Source organism: Thermobia domestica, chromosome 1 (assembly GCF_964235325.1).
Source record: "Thermobia domestica chromosome 1, izTheDome1.hap1.1, whole genome shotgun sequence".
Classification (NCBI taxonomy): domain Eukaryota; kingdom Metazoa; phylum Arthropoda; class Insecta; order Zygentoma; family Lepismatidae; genus Thermobia; species Thermobia domestica.
Genome location: NC_137454.1, coordinates 324,697,277 through 324,719,046, shown reverse-complemented (window position 1 = coordinate 324,719,046; position 21,770 = coordinate 324,697,277). Strand labels below are relative to the sequence as shown.

At 35.6% G+C, this 21,770-nt stretch overlaps 1 protein-coding gene across 2 annotated transcripts in view; it reads right to left on the bottom strand.

The window, feature by feature from the left end:
- LOC145662964 (tRNA (34-2'-O)-methyltransferase regulator WDR6) overlaps positions 1-21,770 on the bottom strand; it is an 87,166-nt gene that overhangs the window by 12,029 nt on the left and 53,367 nt on the right. For both annotated transcript variants that reach the window (XM_081729041.1, XM_081729049.1), the window contains exons 12-14: positions 16,968-17,150; positions 14,969-15,263; positions 4,717-4,936 (exon numbers count right to left, since the gene is read on the bottom strand). In XM_081729041.1, coding sequence (XP_081585167.1) covers positions 4,717-4,936; positions 14,969-15,263; positions 16,968-17,150 — 698 coding nt within the window. The remainder of the gene's footprint in view (positions 1-4,716; positions 4,937-14,968; positions 15,264-16,967; positions 17,151-21,770) is intronic.

The following is a 21,770-nucleotide window of genomic DNA, read 5'->3' as shown; positions in this document are numbered from 1 at the left end:
TCCTTGGTTCGACTCGAGAAAGCGTGGCATTATAGGTTTTCAAGGTGTCATTGCTTTGTTCGTCTGCAAGGTTATGTATGCAACCCAACTTTCCGTCAGTACTATTTGAGGCGCCTAACATAAACTGTATTTGTGCTTATATATAGGGTGGTCCATACGTCTTAGTACAGTGGATTATTTAAGAAACAAACACGATTAAAGCAAATGGACTTGGGCAAAGAAGCTACCGATTGATGCATGCGTGGTGAATGGCAGCCATCTTGGATCCATCTTGGATTTATTTTTTTAAAATGGGAAGGTAGGCATGTGACATAGCAATTAACACTGTTTCTTGCAGGGGAATACAGTCCCGCAAGCAGAAATGCGTTATTATGTTCCGTTCCAAAGTTATGACGCCACAAAGTTCCACCTACAGGATGTGCTCCACATGTTGCCCGTCCATTGCAACACACAACCGGAGTCTCTTAATCCAGTCCTCCTGAATCCGTAAAAACAAGTGGGGGTGATGCTATCACAGGCGTCCTGAGTACATCCCTATAAGTGTGCAACATCCCGAATCTTCTTCTGATACACCAGGTGTTTTAAGTGTCCGCATAAAAAAAAATCCAAGGGAGTGAGGTCCGGCCACCGGGCTGGCCACTCCACAGGGCCTTGGCGACCGATCCAACGTCCAGGACAATGCAGACCAAAGCATTCCCGCACAGGCAGCGCATACTGCGGTGGGGCACTAACTTGCTGAAAATATCGCTGCATGGTGGCACCAGGGCGGAGATGCATAGGGAAACAACAACTCCTGTAACATGTCCAGATATCGGACATCATTTAGGGTACCAGGAATGAACAAGGGTCCTATGATCGACGTGTTCCATATGCCACACCACACCATGATATGAGCAGGGGTAACCCTCTTGCAGGAATTGATAGTATGTGGGTTTGCATCCGACCAATATCGCATGTTCTGGCGATTCACTTCTCCATCGAAATAGAAATTTGCCTCGTCTGTGAAAAGAACGCTGGCTGGGAAATGTGGATCTCGGTCATATTGTGACAAAGCCCAATAGGCGAATTCCATGCGCCGGTCTGGACAATCCTCTGAAAGGTTGTGGACAAGCTGCAGCTTGAAGGGATGCCACTTGTTCGTATGGAGAATCCTCATCACGGAAGCACGTGGTACGCCTGTTATCGGTGATAGTTGTCTTGTGCTGCGCTTCGGATTTTTCACACTCGCAGCAAGCATCATTGTGGATGTCTCCTCGTCTGTCGTAGTTCGTGGGGGACCTGACCGTGATCTGTCGGCAACATTACCAGTTACACTGAATTTCCTAATGAGGTAGCTAACGGTGTTGTGGTTTATTGCACGTCTTTCGGAGTGGCGCGCGTTGCAGTCCTGGGCAATCACATGACTGCTTCTTTCCCCAGACATTAGGATGTTCTCAGTTCTTTTCTGGTTCTTCAGTACCATCTCGCTCCACCTGCAACGAAAAGAAAACCTGTCAAAATTGCGGCGTCATGTCTTTCTTGCAGCATTAGTGCCATGTCGCTCTCCCTGCAAGGAAACAGAAAACCGTCAACTTTGCGGCGTAATAAGTTTGGAACGGAACATGATAACGCATTTCTGCTTGCGGGATTGCATTCCCTGCAAACAAACAGTGTTAACTGATGTGTCACATGTCTACCTTCCTATTTGAAAAAAATAAGCTGATCCAAGATGGCGGCCATGCACCACGCATGCAACAATTGGTAGCTCCTTTACCCAAGTCTGTCATCCGCTAGTCAGACTTGCTTTAATCATGTTTGTTTTCAAAATAATCCACTGTACTAAGACTTATGGATCACCCTGTATACAGAGTGGACTATTCATCTTAAAACGCGCTTATAACTTTTAAACCAACAGATAAAAATCAATGAAATTTTGTAACATTGAAGAGACTGTATTGTAGAGATTTTGTATCATTGGCTATTCTCAAAAGATTTTACTTCGAAAAACTGCTTAGATAAATATCATACAAGGTTCTCACAAAATTAATTTTATCATTTTCCCTGACTTTTCCCTGATTTCTAGGTGCAATACCAACCATTTTCCCTGATCCGTGACATTTAATAAGATAATGGTGTACTGATGATGAATTCCTGTAAAAGCTAAATAAAGACTTGGGCCAGTGATTCTCGACCTGTGTGCTGCAAAAGATCATCAACTTTCCGTTTGCAACACTAAACAGTACACACAAAGCCATGCAAAAGGCTAATAATAATAGACAAACAAACCAGTGTGAGCTAACCAAAGAATTGCTATTTGAGCTAGTGAAGAAACTTTATAAGACATTTTCAAATAATATTACACATTAACGTTAAATTTCTTTATATATATATATATATATATATATATATAAACTAAGAAATTGGCCACCCTTCTCCCCAATGAACAGCTGTAACTTAAGAATTCTTTTTAAAATGTCAACAAATTGCCTCTATTAATTTCGAAGATAATAAGACGCGCTCCTAAAAATTTAATAAACAATGGAAATAGGGATTTTTTCTTCCTCAAACGAAAAAATATTTGAAAGTTTAACATAATGAAAGTTATTGGGAGCGAACATTACAGCTGCCAATGCCAATTCCTTAATCTCTATTTTCTTTTACCGATTTTTTTTTTTTTTTTCAGTTATTGCAATAGATCCTAATTGTTATCACAATAAAACATAAATTTATTATGTTATACATATTATACAACATATTAAAAGGTAACAAGAATTTTAGGAATGATCCAAAAAATGGATCAAAAGATTGCGATAATTAGTTTTTGGATCAGGAGCTACAAAATTTTTGAACGGCCCCTAAATCGAGTTTTCGTATTTCTTTTACGGAGTAAGCATATCATACTGAGTTAAGTGATAGTTTGGGTTGGGTACCCTATATGTAGTTCTCCAGATATAAGACCTACAAGAATTTTTTTGCCTGAAATATATTGCATCTTTTGATCCAGAAACAACATAATTGATATTAAGTAAGTAGGAACACTACTTAAAAGTTTTTAACAATAATAGCTATGATTACTTGTTTCAGTTACTTAGATTGAGTGCTTTAAAATTTTCATCTCACTTTCAATTTCATCTGATTCCAATCGCTGTTTTTTCTTAAGTCATCTCTCTTTTTTTCTAGTTCTTTTAACTTAGTCATTTTCCTCCGTTTAAATACTGTCTGAGACCCCTACTTTCTCTTTCTTTTCTCTTTTCTTTCAAAGCCGAATCGTATCTTGTTCTCGCACCTTTCACAAGAAGTTAACAGTTCTGGATCTGAAGCATTGATACATCTAATTCCATCTATGTAGGCCAAACAATCTACCAGTTGTCGTTGGGATACTGAAAAAGCATCTTGCAAATTTTCTACCAATAAACTTTTGTTAATAGAAATACCAGACTCTACACTTGCATTTCCATATGAAATAATCCATGTCATTTTCACAATACTCCACAAGTGCTGGAATTCACTTTTGCCACTTAGAACTGATTTACCAAACTCATCAAGATTTGGTTTGCTTCCATATGAATGAAAATAAGACGCAAACACATTTTTAGACGGCTGAAGAAAAGATTCGAACTCTTTCTGAACTAACTCTGCTTTAATATCATCGAGACGAAACGACTGATGGAGTATTTCCAAGCATTTCCTCATCCTTATCCGAATAATTTTAGGTTTATGCAAGAAAACCTTAGAATCAAGGCATGAAATGGCACGAGTAAGGGGATATCAAAGATGAAATTTTTCGATTATTTTTTTCAGTAGTGCCTATCAAAAATTTTTGACAATCACTGAAGAAATTGCACTTGTCTACTTCCTTGACAACTTTTCCTGTATCTACATTCTTTGGGGTTTTCAGATTACTTTTAACTTCTAGAGTTTGCCCTCAGTCTTCTTCATTGGACATCGGCATTTAAATTTTATCATATATTCTAAAAAATTGTTACAGTCCATTACGGTGTGAAAAAACATTGAGTAGTACCCTCATTTACTTAACAGTACTTCTATACCTATTATGTTCCCAACAGAAAGAAATGCCACAATTTATAACGTGAAATGTGAAAAAAAATCAAAATATCTTCATAAATTACATTCTTAATATTAGAAATAATGTTATGTATAACTATACATGAAGTAGTAACTACTTTACTTAACAAGTTTACATACCATACTGTAAATACAACTCCTAAAACTCAACGGAAAGCATTTATTTGTAATGCTTCTTTCAACGAATAATGACTGAATTATTGGCTTATCTTAACAAATAGGAAGATGGACAATAGTTTCATTTGCTGAGAAAAATCCCCAATTTTCCCTGATTTCCAGGTTAAGCACCATTTTCCGACATTTGACCTTCGTTTCATTTCTCCTGTTTTCCCAGTTTTCCAGATTTGTAAGAACCCTGATCATATCAGATCACGTATATGATCAACAACAAACGTAACGGTCGTAATGACATATACGGCAATTTGATATCTAAATCCGTTCTGGGCATAAGACGAACATTGTTCAACTTTGCAACACTGCTTAAAATTATGCAATTCCGAGAAATTGTAATTACAACTACCAAAAATTATCGCTGTAATGTTACAGAATTTTAATTTCAAATATCAATTAATGAGCTTAAGACAATAACCCTGATAATTATAATTTCCCATTTCTAGCTACCTCGCTACAAGTGCTGGGGTATATACTTGCCTGAACACGCCATCTGAACATGCTGCGGCAACAAAATATAAATCTTCGAACCTTTGTTTTGATTCGTTAAAAATTCTTCCAACTTTTACGGCTGCTAAGTCCATATATCTTTGTTCTGGATCAACTATTACCTCCATATACTTCCATGGTTTTCTAAAACGTTTGTCCGTGCTGCGCAGCATGTGAGAAGTTATTTCCCTGCAGATAACAGATATATGCCCTGCAAAAACATCATCAATTCACGAGTTTGTAAAGATTACATTTTACCAAACAACTTACGGTCCTAAGCATGTAGTTGGAAAAGAACACTACCAAAATATTGAAGAATTATAACCATGAAACGATCTCAAATCTATCTACACTAACAACACAATTTAATCAACGGAACAGTTTTACCATATTATACTGTGGTATCTTCCATACAAATTAAATGTCAATATTTATTTGCTCTGTTTAGGTGATTATATGGTACTAGATGTTGGAGAGGAGATTGGTTAGATAAGAATAAGGCTGTATGCTTTTACAAAGGAGAAAGTTATATATATTGTATTATAAATATTACTTAGAAACAGATCTATAATTTTAATACGGAATGATGACCGTCGTAGTACAGTTGACAATGACAGATTAACTGTACGACATTCATAGTAACAAGAGTTGATCAGAATGTAACAGTCGGCATTGTAATAACGTAATGTTTTACGTTTGGAAAAGGTCAACGCACTGTCCATAAAACAGAAAAATCCAATAACTCGGAGACCAGCATGAAAAAGCGGTACGGCGGAATCAAGATAAAAATGAAAAGTTACCAGATGTTGTATTTTAAGATCTATTTAGAATATAGCAAACTGTAGTAGTATGTTCACTATTTCGTATTATTATTATTATCATCATCATTTGTTTGTTGAAGTTTAGCGTCCCTTTTCAGCACCGAGGCTATATGAGATGTGAAGCTATCGTTTAAGATAAAAAGAAATTCGAGCCACACTATTGCAGTCAAATTTCAATGTTCTTTCACCATGAATCGAACCGGGGACCACGTTTACCAAAAAAACATGCTATAAACACTAGACAAGCGGGTAGGGTTATTATTATTATTATTATTATTATTATTGATAATAATAAATACAAGTTTTTAACATCATAATGCAATGTTGTAATGATAATTTTCATAATATAACCTGACATTACTCAATCAGTACAAAGGGTGCAAGAACTTTATTTCATATGAAAGGTTGTGGTCTACACAATATGATGGTAATATAGTATTCTTCATTATATTCTTCACTAGTAAATATATTTCAAAATTTTACGAACAATAAAATTATTTACGTATAAACATAATCCAGTCGAGCGATGACTGATGAAGCTGACGGTTAGATATACATGTTTTCAATAATTATGTTTACTTTTATTGTGTATGCTCTACAAGGTATACATGTTTCATCTCCAGTTCATTAGTAAGATTTTAATTTTGAATTTTTTGGTCTAATGAAAACTGATTTGATTTTTTTTACAATCGTGACTTGGGTAAGGTTATACACTTTGCCGTTCTAAAATATTTATACGGTTATATTTGTATGTACGGTTATACAGTAGGAGTATATACATACATGGTGGGGTCGCTATCTATGTTAATAGCCAAATAGAATATCGTCAATTAGATATAACTTTTCTTAATACTGAACGTGAATTTGAATCAACTGCAATTTTTCTGGATCAGTACAAGTTAATAATTGTATCTGTTTATAGAACTCCTGATAGTAATCCAAGTATTTTTTTTAGAAAAATTGGAGAAGTTATTGGTATTTCTCAGCAACTGGAATAATTATGAGATAGTAATAGGGGGCGATGTAAATGCACATTTTGATGTGACTACTGACAAACGAACTGTCCATGAGTTACTTAATCTACTCAGACAACATAACCTTCAAGTGGTTAATCGTAAACCGACTAGAGGCACAGCGTGCTTAGATAATGCATTTACCAATGTAAAAACGGAATATTTAACCAGTAATGTATGTCAATTTCCTTTCTCAGATCATGATGCCCTGCTTGTCAATCTAAGTACAACAAAAGTAGAATCCTGCAACTTTAGTTTTCCCACCACCGAACTTATAGCAACTAGGCCCATCACAGAAACTAATTTGCAAAGTTTCATTCAACAATTATCGTGTATAAACTGGGAAGTAAACATTAAGTATGATAATTTAAATGCCAGCGATACATTTGATCTTTTTTTAACAAAGTTTCTAAATATTTTTGATATGTGTGTGCCTAAAAGGGTGGTCCGATATAATTCATCAGAAAAAACAAAGTTAGGTAAAAGAACGTGGTATACCCCAGAACTCTCTGCCATGAAAGCTAAAGTAATGCAGTATTATAATATATATAAGAATAAAATGACTAGTGAATCCAGTGATATTTATGTCTCAAAGGAGTAAATATAAATCTGCAATAAAGGTAGCGAAAGCAACATACAATGAAAATTGCATTGAATTAGCATCAAATAAATGCAAAACTGCATGGAAGATAATCAACAAGGTAAGCAATAGTAATAATAATAACAACAATAATGTTACGCTGTCGCCTGATACTCTTAACACGTATTTTGTTACTTCCGTAGAGGAAATCAAGAAAAACAATGCAGATACTAATGTAAATATGTATCAGTATTTAAGTCAACATAGTCCATTTAATAGTTCTTTTGTTATTAACCATGTTAGCCCTGATGATGTCATAAAAGTAGTTAAAAAAATGAAAACTTCGGACAGTAAGGATATATTTGACATATCGAACAACCTTATAAAAGCTATCATTAATCAAATTGCCCAACCCCTTGCAATATGCTTCAATAAATGTTTCTCTCAAGGTATTTTTCCTAAAGCACTTAAAATAGCAAAAGTTATTCCTATATACAAAACGGGAGATCGATCGTGTTCATCTAATTACCGTCCAATATCCCTTATTCCAGTTTTTTTCTAAAATTATGGAAACTATTGTTAAAGATCAGCTATATAAATATATGACTGAGCAAAGCATAATTCTAGAAGCTCAATTTGGATTCAGATCTGGGAAATCCACAATTGATGCAGTAGAATCACTAACGAAAAAAATATATGAAGTTTTTGAAAATAAGGGTTTTGCTCTAGCTACATTCTGCGATTTAAGTAAAGCATTTGATTGTGTAGATCATAAAATTCTATGTGATAAGTTAGCGTATTACGGATTCCACAGTAGCAGTTTAACCTTTGTAAAATCCTATTTAAAGGAACGTAAACAGATAGTCAGTGTTAACAACATGCATTCAAATATCTTAGAAGTGAAATATGGGGTACCGCAGGGTTCTGTTCTGGGTCCGGTACTATTTTTAATAATGATAAATGATTTGCCTCTAAATACTAATACCACATCAATTCTATACGCGGATGACACTACGCTACTTAACATAAATACAAGCTTTGAAGAAGTGTATATAGAAGCTCAAGCTGCATTAAGAGAGGCAGCGACCTGGTTTAAAAGAAATGGTTTTGTGCTAAATCAAGATAAAACAAAAAAAAGTAACCTTTAGTCTCAATCACTGCAATGATAGAGGAAACTATGATGTATCTGAGGTTAAATTTCTTGGTATACGTATAGACAGCCAACTAACCTGGGAACAACATGTCAAATATGTATGTACAAAGCTCTCCCGAGTGCTCTATCTGTTAAGAAAATTGAAAGATACAGTTCCTTATGAGTATCTGAGGAATTCATATTTTGCATTTTTTCACAGCATAATTGGATATGGGATTTTGCTTTGGGGTAACAGTAGCCAAGCACATGATGTTCTAGTTTTGCAAAAGAAAGCCATCAGGATTATTGCTGGAACACATGATAAAGAACACTGCAAACCACTACTTATCAGGCTTAAGATAATGACAGTAGTTAATGTATATATTTATCAAGTGCTACTTTACACTAAGCAAAACCTGGCAAATATGACACTCAGAGATGAAGTACATACATATAATACTAGATTGTGTAAGAAAATTGATATACCCTTCACTAGATTATCGAAGATCAAAAATAGTTATTTAGTTATAGGACCAAAGCTATTTAATAAACTAACATCCTCCATACAACAGCTGCCATTTAAGGTTTTTAAGAAAAAGTTATATGACTGGTTAATAACGAATCCATTTTACTCGATTCAAGAGTTTAGTGAATGTCAAGATATTGTGTCCTAATTTGCAGTATCACTTTATTTCAAATATTATTAGGTTGTTCATAATAATATTAACCAACAACTGATTGTCTGTATGTAATGATTATTTTATATATATCTTTATCTATAGCTATGTATATTTCATTCGGACGTTGTCTATTGCTTGTAAAGCTCAATGACAATAAAATATTCTATTCTATTCTATTCTATTCTATTCTATGTTTCTCATACGCCTTTAGTAATCATAATCTTAGCATTCTGTAAGTCTGAGTAAGTACTCGCCTCTCTAATCACTTCTTTCACTATATCATATATCATTATATTTACCCTTTTTCACTTCTTTTATACTTGATCCTGCTATCTGTTCATTGGCCGTTTTTCTGTAATTTTTGTGTAGAAACTTAAGAACGCATTTTTCTTCCACTCTTTCTACGTGTCCAAATTAGTGTAGTTTTCTTTTCTTTTCTTTTCTTTTTTTTTCTTTTTTTTTTTTTAATACAATATTGATTGAATGTATTTCTAATACTTAAGTTGTTACCTGTGTTTATACTTCTGCTTATTAATTTTAGGGAATGTTGAATAATGCGTATTAGTTTTAGGTTAAACAAGACACAGAAGAAGAATTAAGAGGAAAATGCTCATGTGAAAATCAAAAGAGTAAATCTTCATTGAGTTGTTCACATCGTTACTTTACGTATGTGATTGTTTGTTGTTTCTCTTTTATTATCACACATTTAAAGTATGTTTACAACAGAAAAATATGCTAGTCTTCTGATCTGCACTGAGTACTTTTCCTTTGTATCCGTCCTTCAATATTGCCTTCTTGAATGTAGCAGCTCTTATGCTATCGAAATTTAAGCTGAAATGTAAGTACAGAAATGCTTGTAAGTACTTCATAGTTTATACCGACTGTTTATTACATATTTTCTGATGAAGCATTACGTACTTCTCATAGATTCTTGATGACACCACTTGTTATGTCATCTTATCTTGGAAAACTCATCTCTTGCTTGAATTCTGCTGTACACTCTTTTCATCATTATTTGTTTCGTCAGCGTGTGCTATTATGGGTATAAAGTACGTATCTCATATCATTTTTTCACGCTTTAGTAAAAATTTCCTCGTTGCAGTAGTAAACTGCTGGTTTCTTTTCTTATTCAAACATGTAAGGTTACTTCTAAACCCAGGCATTATAAAGTTTCTAGTACTTTTAAAGGCTTCAATCAAACTTATACTTGTTTATCATATTGCTTTTGTTTCTTAAAATGATCAGAACTTTACTTTCTGTTGGCTTACATGTAGGACAATATTTACTCCAAACATCAAGTTCATTTTATAATTCTTTTTCAGTTTCGCCTCTAAAGTCATTACATAACGTGCTTTTCTTCTCGCTTCATTTGGATTGGCTTTCTACCCTAAGCACTACAAAACAACTATGAAATTAGAGAACCATATTCCACAGATACAATATTAAGACTGTTAATGGGGTGTGTCTCTGCTGCTTTGACAAACAGGTTAAAAAATACACTAGATGGGAGAACTATGACAACCATAGACCCAAATATTTCGTCTTTAAATGCTGTTCTTAATTTTTTTTTTTTTTTTTAAAGGCGCGCTTGTAGTTTTTCCCGATTCAGCGTTGTTTTCTATCACTTTTAAGTATGTGCTCCACATTAAAGAGATTACAACTACATTATATAATCCTATCTGAATCTATAATTATATTACACTCAAACACGTACCGTAATTGCGGGCTACTTGGACCCTTAAGGGGCTACTTGGACCCATACCAAAAACTCGTTTAAAGTCACATATGCAATGCAATAATGAGTGAGTTCAGAGTTAGATCCGTTAGATGGGATCATAATGCAGGCGTACACACATGGAAAGTAGTTCTGTGGTAGGCTACGATTGAGCAGCATTGGTGAGAAAGGTCGTTGACGAAAAGAGTATATTTATTGAGCGCCAAACTTTTATGTGTGGACACTATTTGCAAGGAAGTGGAACCAATGCTAAGTAAACACATAAGTAGTTACATATAGGTTAATGAAACTGACATGGTAAACTTTCTCATATACAATAAGATGTGTGCGTAATTGCATTATACAGTATATGAAGTGTGTACATATGACCTGGAAAACATGGATATTTTGTCCCACATCTTTTGTTATCTTTATCCTACCCCATCCTTTGTTATCTTTATCAATGAAAAATAAAGGTCTGTTGTCACGTGTCACACAAGTAAGGACTTTTCATTGTTTCCTTAAGGATACCGGTACAAAATGGTACATCAATATAAAAGATTGCCTGCAGGTCGAAATTATGCTGATTTTTCATAACAGCTTGAAGAATGTTTACCAGCAATTCAGTCGGGGAAAATGTCGCGAAAAGAAACAGAAGCTCACTTCTAGATAAGTCGTTCCACCATAGAAAGAAGATTAAAGAATAGGTCAAGGCAGAATCCGGGCCATCTGAAAGTGTTCACTGAAGAAGAAGAATTAACCTTCGCTAGTCATCTTGATAAAGTTTGTGATTTCGGATTCCTCGTTAATTAACTTGATTTCAGATTTATTGTGAAGTCCTATTTAGCCATTCATGGGAGAACTGTCATTGCTTTCTAAGACAATCTTCCCAGTCGAGATTGAGTGAAGTTATTTTAGAAAATGCACCTCCAGTCAACGACTAGATTCGCTGCTAATATAGATAGGGCTCGTGCAGCTGCAGAAGAAAACGTAATCACCTATTACAATCATTATATTTGATAGTACCTCTTAACATGTTCTCTTTGTGGTTTGCAGTAAATAAAAAGTGTTGTTCTTGGAACACCTACGTCCTACTTAGTCTCAGAGCAGATTTCAATGGTTTTCTGTAGGGAAATATGGGGGTGGGTTCAAGTAGCCCGAACGCGAGTCTTACTTGGACCCATTTTTTACAATAATCGCCTGTGCTTTGTTTTCAATATATGTAACTAAAACTGTCCTCGATATGTGCAATAAAGCCTATAGTTCTACTTAATATGGGTTATGACAACAACTTTCGAGTTTTCGTGGATGAAAATAGGCCGAAAGAACGAATTTGTTGCAAAATTGGGTCCAAGTAGCCCGCATCTACGGTACATTACGAGTTTTCGCTATATATTTCATCAGACAGGGAGGGCTAGAAGAATATAATTACTGTAGCAGACAAGTATCTGTGAAAAGTTCAGATAGACGACACTATCACCCCATTCTCGCTTTATATATACCCTGTATGAGTCACCTAACTGTCATAGAAAATTTATTTTCCAACCAACGAAGTTAATTTTCTGGGAAAAAGTAATGTTATGTTTCCTCAACAGGTCGCATCAGAATTGTCGGTCCAGCTGCGCAACCCAGTTAGTGGCACGAGAGTAAGATCAATATGGCGGATGGACGTTTGAACTTTGAAGAGCGGAAGCAGATTATTAAGTGGTCCTGGAATTTGAGAATGTTACTGCGATTCAGAGATAGTGGAGACGTGGGTATGAGACTGATCCACCTACAAGAGTAACAATTACACGTCCACGAGACAAATTCGCAGTTCATGAGACAGTGTATGATGTGCGGAAAGGCCGATCAGGGACGACCTCGCACGGGTACAAGTGCCGAATCCTCAGCTGCAATGCTGGAACTGTTTCAGTATTCGTCACAAAATCTTCACGGTAAGAGTCACGTGAGAGGGTGAAAGTAGACTGAAGAAAGATCAGTTTCATCTGTATTATGTACACTCTATGGCTGGTGCAACAGCTAAGTGACAACAACCCAGATCGCAGGGTACAATTTTGTGAATGAGTTCAGCAGATAGTTACACGTGAACGTGATGGTTATTTATGGGGTAGCATTGTTTAGTCGGATGAAATGGGTAGTATTGTTTAGTCAGTTGAAGCACAATTCGAACTTAACGAAACTAACTGTGTGTACTGGGTTAAAGATAATTTTTATATTACTGTTGAAAAGGCTGCGAATTTGTCTGGTTTAAATGTGTGGTATCGTGTCTCCTACCGGGCTCATTAGGTCTTTCTGTTTTAACGGTAATATAACTGAAAAAAAATATCTAACAATGCTTACTAATTTCATTTGCTCTGCCATTCGTTCAATGTACAGTCCGCAGCAAAAACCCTACAACATGAGCATGTAAGCTTATTGTGAAACTACGCCTAACAGCCCAGGGAATCAACATAACGTCTAAGTGGCACGAATCACGCAAGGAGAAACCTCGGCGTCCTCCCCAGCACACTTATTTTGGAGCAAAAGACTTCGTCGTTTCACAATAAACTTATATGGTCATGTTGCAGGTTTTTTTTTGCTGCGGACTGTACAGTAATGACACGTTTTATTACTAACTAGATGGCTCCCCGCTGCACTATTATCAGAATGTGCAAGCACCTCCGGGTCTAGGTCTAGGTACACGCTCTCCAGACTTTACCCTGCTCATTTTTTTTTCTTATGAGGCACCGTAAAATAAGAGGTGTACTGCACACATTTTGACATGAAATTCAAATGGCGTGCTCAGAAATTCTATTGGATACTTTGGTGCGAAGTACGGAAGCAGTTGTGACTTATACTTAGAAAATGAAATTAAATCTTTAAGTTTAACGTCCCACGGTTATGCCGGTTAGGCTAAAGGACACGGTGATAATGAGAAATGAGTGAAATGGTGGAATGAAGAAAGTGGGAGGAAATGTGAGAACCCCGAGAAAACCCACGAGCACGGTGTTTGTCCACCACAAAGTCCACACGGCGCGAGCTGGGATCGAACCAGGGACCCTAAGCACCGGAGGTGAACGCTCTACCACTGAGCCATAGCGCCCCCCAACTTATACTTAGAAATGTATCAGTACCGTTCGGTATCATTTTGAACAATTTCTTTAACCATTTTTCAAACTGGACTGTGGCATTACTTTCCCCAGAAATGTAATTCTGTAGGTTGGAAAAGAAATCCTTTATGGCAGTTCAAAGTGGGTATACATTCCAGGTTGTGTTTACAAACATCTAAAAATGTGCATCTTACTACGGAAAACTATAGCTGCAGACGACGGAGACAACAGTGACACCACGGATCACGTGACGAGGAAACAGCAGCGCCACAGGCTCACCTGGATTCCATAGACAGCTACCAATGTGCAATTGGCCATCTCCCCTTTAGCTTGCTCTGGAGATATCTAACCCAAAACCTGTAGTTTGTTTCGGAACTCTAGGAACATCTTAAGTTCTGTATAGTATAATGCTTGAGTGAAACAAACTATAATCTCGCATTCTATATTGTTCAGACGACGACGACGACGACGACGACGACGACGACGACGATGATGATGATGATGATGATGATGATGATGATGATGATGATGATGATGATGATGATGATGATGATGATGATGATGATGATGATGATGATGATGATGATGATGATGATGATGATGATGATGATGATGATGATGATGATGATGATGATGATGATGATGATGATGATGATGATGATGATGATGATGATGATGATGATGATGATGATGATGATGATGATGATGATGATGATGATGATGATGATGATGATGATGATGATGATGATGATGATGATGATGATGATGATGATGATGATGATGATGATGATGATGATGATGATGATGATGATGATGATGGTGGTGGTGGTGGTGGTGGTGGTGGTGGTGGTGGTGGTGGTGGTGGTGGTGGTGGTTGTTGTTGTTACTGTTGATTATATTATTTTTATTTAACGTTCCACGTTATTCGCTTTAGGCTAAAGCAAGCAAATGACTAATGAGAGCGAGTGATTATAAAATAATTGGTGAAATAAGAATGTAGAAGGAAACGGAAAAACTACGAGAAAATCCACGGACACGATATTATTCACAAGAAACTCTCATGGCCTGGGATCAACGCAAGGACCCTTCGGATCACAATTGAACACTCTACCACCGAGCCACTCTGCTTCCTGGTAGTAGTGATAGTAATATTAAAATTAGTACAATGGATTATTATTATTATTATTCTGTACTAGCAATTACACACAAACCTTGATCTTTCACCATCACCCTCCAAACTTTCATTTGTGCTCGACCTCCAGCTGAAAACACCAGAACATCTGCCGCATAATTTCGTCTTTCTGGGGTATCTGTGAGGCACACAGCAAGCGTCCTAACACTTGATATGTGACTCCGTAAGATAGCAAGAGCTCTCAGTTCATCTTGAGGATTCAATACGCGCACTGTAGTATCTTCACTTCCAGCCACTATGAGAGAATAATGATCACTGCCAGCATGCAGTGCAATACATTTTGCACACCCAATGTGTTTTATATGAATACCTGCCTGAAAAATAGGAAAGTACATGCATCAAAATGACATATTTATTTTCATTAGTTAAAATACTTACATAAATCACATGAAAATCTTTTTCAAATACATAGTGCTAAATTCCTCAATATTTGGAATCTCACTGATAAAGCTAAAATTTTATTTTGGTTATTTTCAGATTCCTGCACAAAACTGCTAATTTGATGTTTTCAAGTTATTGTTTGCCACTTTCCTTTTTGTCATCTTTCGTTAGACGAAAAAAAAAGTTCTAATTTGAATTATAATCTAGCACTTCTAAGAAAAGGAAAACGAGTCTTGCCTCCTGTGTGATAAATAGATATGCAAGACATACGAAAAAATCGGCTTTTTTAATTAAAAAAGTTTTTTAGCGGATCTTTTTTGCCTGGGGATTTTTAAAAAATATTTCAATCTCACTAGTGGTTACATCTTTATTATCCCATAACAACACACATAAAACATTTAATTACTGTATTCTGAGGAGAAAATCTTGAAAAAAATTAAAAGTAAAATCAAATTTGGTCTTTCGATAACTCTGTGTCATAACTTTAGGAGGTGATTCGTTATATCAAATGAAAGAAAAAATCAAATAAACATGTGTCGGAAAACGCCTCCTTTCAGAGTTGCAAACCGCCAAAAATGCGAAACATTACATTTTAAAATGCCCTGGCTTGAAAATTATGGGACCTCTTCCAAGAGGTTCAGGGAATTACACAGGAACCGGTATGCACCCTATCTAAATATAAATTTTTTACAATCCTCAGTTACCGGGGTTACGAATTGTATAAAGTAAGCTGGGATACGGGGACATATTTTTAAGTACAAATTAAGAACTCGTTATGTGGGGAAGCTGTAATTCTTGAACTGCTGGCGACAGGTCTCATAATTTTCAAGCCACGGGGTTTTAAAACATTATCAGAGTGTCTACTAAAATTCGGAAATGAAATTTCGTTACTTTTTCGTGACCTTTTCTTTACCAAACCATAAAATTTCCTAATATTCTCAAGAGCGAATTTGGGTGCGAATTGGGGCGAATTTTCATGCATGCGACAAAGGCGTGCTTTGCTTGCGATTTGATAGCGTCTAAATCCGACCACCGACATTTTTGGTGGTGAATTTTGACGTTTTATAGAACAACGTTTTACAATCTGTACTTATATCTGTACAGATAAAAAAATCGTGACCCAAAAGCTAAATTTCTTGACTTTCATGACCATTTTCTGATTTCGTGACTTTCTGGGGACTTTCGTGACTGATAGACACCCTGGTGATGTTTTACGTTTTCGACGGTTTATAACTCCGAAAGGAGGTGTATTCCGACACATGTTTATTGGAATTATTATGTTGCATTTGATATAAGAAATCACTTTCTAAATTTATGCCATGGAGTTCATTAACACCCTGAATATCTGGGGAAGGCACAGGTGACTTTGTGACTATACGATAGAGCCGCCCCTGTTAAAATCTATTACTATAAACTTAGTATTAATACTTGAACTGAAATACTCTCTGAAGGACAGAACTTCTGCACGCTGAAACAAGCTACGAACACAATTTTATATTTCTCTAGAAATGTAAATTAAATTTTAAAAAGTACTAATGTGTAGGGTAAAGCATGTGGACATTCTTCTTGCAGAATTTTCTGAAGCAGAAATATTAAGACATGATGTTGATATCGTTATTAAAAGTATATCCACTTACCATTAAAACAGGTTTAACATACTTCGTGAAGGAAGTAGATACGGTGTGTACATCTTTTTCCTTAATGAATACAAAATGCAAGTGGTCATCCTCTAATATAAAATCCCATGATCGATGCCCTCCTCCACAGTATATCTCTAACAATAATCGCTGTTCTCTGCAACTCCATATTATAAACTTCATCTGAAATACATAAAAATATTTATTTTGTAGAAACAAGAACATATTAAAGAATCTCTAATGTTAATGAGTTATAGGATATTATGATATTTCTTCCATCCTAAGTTATTTGAATTGAATAGGTTCTGTGTAGTTTTTTTTAAAGATATTAACAAATTCAATCGGACAACACAGTCATGTGATTTTTATATTCCTATTCACGCATCTTTTATTCCATATACCTTTCCTACTACCTACACCCCGACACCTTAAAATGAACACACACACGAACAAATTAGTGACCTCAATCCCTTGACACCCTCCTATGCGAACAACCCCACATATTTCACTCGCAAAATACCAAAAACCCAAATCCTTACTTCTACGTAACTTTGAAAGATTGGTTAGATTAGAGTTTAACGTTCCTTTTAGCACCGAGACTATATGATACATTGACCTGCAGATTAACGTGGGAGTCGAACCACATGAATTCCCACCGGAAATCGAACCTGAGTCTCACGTCCCTAAATATATTGCCAGGAGGGAGCTCTGTAATTCACAACCAGTATTAATTTCTCTAATAAATTTATCTCCATCTTCTCTGACCACCTTCTTCAACCTACCATTGCCCTATGGAAACACGAAAGAGTGACAGTATGTTCAACAATCCAGAATCGCATGCTTGAAGCAATAAGCAAATTGCAAATATATAGTACAGTTAATTTGTGCAAATAGCAATCACGCATAACCGTTCCTAAATGTACACTTATCTGTTATATAATCCAGGTTCTCTTGGTTCGTGATTACAAATTGTTGTTACCTTACAACTTAGTTTTTATTCTTAAACACATAACCGGAAGGACTAGTACTTCGCCGCTAAACGTCATTTAGTGACGGACGCAAGTTCCTACAGGATTTCTGCTCACAAAATCAATGCAAAACAATCAACTGCATAAGAGGACACACGTAAAGATGAAACAATATTATGTTTACAATATGAACAATTATACGAAAACGATATTACTTTACTGCTCAGTGTCCTCCCTTATTTCTCTCTTCCGCTACTGTCAGCCTCTCGTTCTAACAAAAAAAGGTTGTACTTGGATAAACCAAGATGGCGTCAAGCGCTATTATAAGCATTACGTCCAGACGGTGTAACATATTTAACAAGTGAGTTTCATTTTACATGATAAAACTACGACAGGCTTCCACACTATGCAAAATCAATACTGAAACCGGAAAGTAGTAACTATAACTTCCAGTTGTAATAAGAGGGATAAGGTCAAAAGAAGAACCCGCGTTCTTCGGAAGCTGGATTCATATTACAGTTTCTTGTTATTGGTTACAATTATCACTATAAAGGAACCAATATTGAAACTGAAAGTTGAACCAATATTGAAACTAATTTTTACTACTTCTGGTTTTAGTATTAAAACTTGAGAGAAATCCATGCTTATGATGCTAAATCCATATCATTCTTTCAGTTTTACGCCCCATAATTACCCCTTTAGTCTAAGGGAGATGGATGATCAAGGCAACTGAATGATGATGATGAATTGATGGAATGACAATGTGAGAGGAAATGAGAATAACCCGAGAAATCCCACAGACACGATGTTGTCCACCACAAAATACTTGGCCGGGATCGAACCAGGGACCCCAGGCACCAGAGGTAAGCGCTCTAGCACTAAGTCACCGTGTCCCGCTAAATCCATACCAAAAAGCGACTTCTTAGTATCTCTTACCGTTTCTAGTCTATGGAGGTCAGAACTGAATCGGAAGTGGTAGTAGTTTTCCATCACTTTCGGTTGCAATCGATGAATGAAGTTGGAGATGGAGTCTATCCTTGCGGTACTGAATCCATATTTTAAGAAATGTTTCTCGCTATCTATGACTGTTTTATCACTATGGAGATCAGGATTGAAACTGGAAATAGCATATGTCCACCACTTCCGGTTAGAATAAAAGGATAAAAATCCTGATGAAACTTATTTGTAGGACGCTGAATCCATATTGTTGGGAAGTGAATTGTATTTGTGGGCTGAATATGATGAAATATTATGCACAAGCTTTGTGGAAGGGAATAAGCGGCTGTTATTCTATGCTGATAGATAGTTTTTTGACATACTGGAAGAAAGATGTAGATTTTAAGATTAAGGCAGAAATGGACTTAAAAAAAAAAAATGACCAGTTATTCGTGGTATGGATGAGATTGTAGTACGTATCATGTAGATAACATAATACCCAGCAATGTTATTGGTTACTGGAATAATAAAGATAAGTGAGGTACAGAATCACGAAATATTGGATATGTGGTAGTTGCTAATAGGTAGAGACAAAACTTTTTCGCAAATGCGATATGAGCGAAACGTTAAAAAAACGTATATGTTTCAGGAAACCTCAAATTTTTCGTTTCAGAGCCAGAAAACCACGTCTATATTATCGTGAATTTTTGCGAAATTCGACATTACGTGCGATAAATGCGAATAAAAGCGGAAAAGTGGAATTCTTGCTAATTATTGCTAAAAAGCGCATTTCCAATATTATTTAACTTAAAAATCGTTGCATTTTACCGAAAACGTGCACGACGCTAAATTAAGTTGTTCATAAAATCCGTAAGCTTGCATGGCGTGATGTCACTTTCTGGGATTTTCAACGCCTCTTTGTGCGTCGCTAAGGCCAGCCGGGACCCTTATGCTCACCTTATTGTCGGGAAAACGAAAACTTGCAAAATAAATTAAAAGTTAGCTCAAGGAGGAAAATCTGAGTCTCCTACTGCAGAGTTAATTAAAAAGTATAGTGCTTCTCACCAGGCTGAAGTGGAAGTAAAGTTGAAAAGCTGTGTGTCAAAAGTATTGATGAAGCTGCAAAACTACACGCAAGCAAGTGACGACAATTCTGTGTGGAGAGTACGAAAAGCTCTGCGAGTTATTTGATCCAGAAACTGTTTCACTTCATAAAGATGTAGACATCAATAAAACTGAACTGTTGTTTAAATCGTTAACTGTGTTTAGTGGTGAAAATGTTTATGATCTGTTGGGTTGCTTACGGAAATTTAAAAGTAAGGTTATTGAAGTTCTTAACAGTAAGGATAAGGAAGTTGACATTGTATCATTGTGAAACAGTTTAAAAATTAACCACAGGTATTTTTCTCTCAGCTCGTTACGTTCAATATGGATACCAGTCTCGAATGGTGATGCTGAGAGATTCTTTTCGAAATATAATATTATTGTTACTGACAGGAGAACAAACTTAAAAGAAGGATTGATAACGTCTTGCTGCATATTATACTTTAACTAAGGATGAGGTTAGAGGAAATGTTTAAAATTTTGTATTAATTTCTATATTTCAGTGAATATATTAGCTAGAATTTGCACCTAATTAAGGTATTTTTGTATTAGATACACCTTGCTACCAAAAATATACTGTTTACAAGTACCATATATATACAACTTGTGCTACATTTAAGAAAATAATAAATGCGACATAAATGCGAAAATTGAGATAATTAATGCTACAAAATATCAAAATTGTTGCAAAAAAGTTTCGTCTCTACTAATAGGTCGTCTTAGTGCTAACTATTTCCATAATAGTACCATATTAATTCAATACCAACATTGAATACTACTACTACTTATTCAGAGTTCTCATTGCAGCAATCATGTCAGAAAAAAAAAATACACTGCATTTTCGAGTCGTTACAGATATCAGACTTAGGTGAAAGGGTATTAAATTTGTATAATGGAAGGAATCAATTTCAATAGACATATAATTCATTATAACAAACTAACTAACAAATAACATAAGTAAAATGATTCCTGCTTTATAGTGTTCCATTAAATCACGGTTTCAACGTCGGAAGGTGATCGAACATTAATATGAAATTTCATCATTTAATAAATAATTCGTATACCTTTAGACTTCGAATTTTGAAGTAAAGTATTAAGTCGAATTAGGTTACTTATCCAATTAAATCAATAGTAACAATATTAAATATGGCAGGAGCCAGGTTCATATTCCGAATGGGTGACCAATACACACTACAACGTTAAATCTAAGCACTACGAAAACAAAAAGGCTAGAATTTGAAAAAAAAAAAAAAAAAGAAAAAAAAGTGTATATTAACCACACACCAAGACATGATCCCGGTTCCATATACAAACCCATTAATTATAATACTTTAACTAATTCATTTTCACGACGCTCCATTATGAAATACTACAATATTTTACACAACGAGAATTTGATGTTGTTGCAAACGATTACCTTGAAGAAATACAGAGTTTGATAGGTCACCTCAAGCGAAGTAAGTTCATAGATGACAGCACCATAACGAACAAAAGCAATGTGCACTGTTTCCAATACAAGTTTTAATCGAAAACTTTTTTTTTCAATATGCTACATCATTTAAACTAAATTATCGAATTCAAGGCTTTTTCACGGTTCAAAAATTTTCAATTTCACTGTTAAAACGTTTATTAAAAAAATCATTACTGACCACATAATCACAATAAAAACAGCAGGTGCGGGATCCAAGGCGCAGTGAGGCTGTTGGTACGTTGCAATGGAATAATTAAACTTGTCCTCATTCAACCTTATTATGTCAACTGTATTTACAAGAAACGAGAAAATATTTTTTAAAAA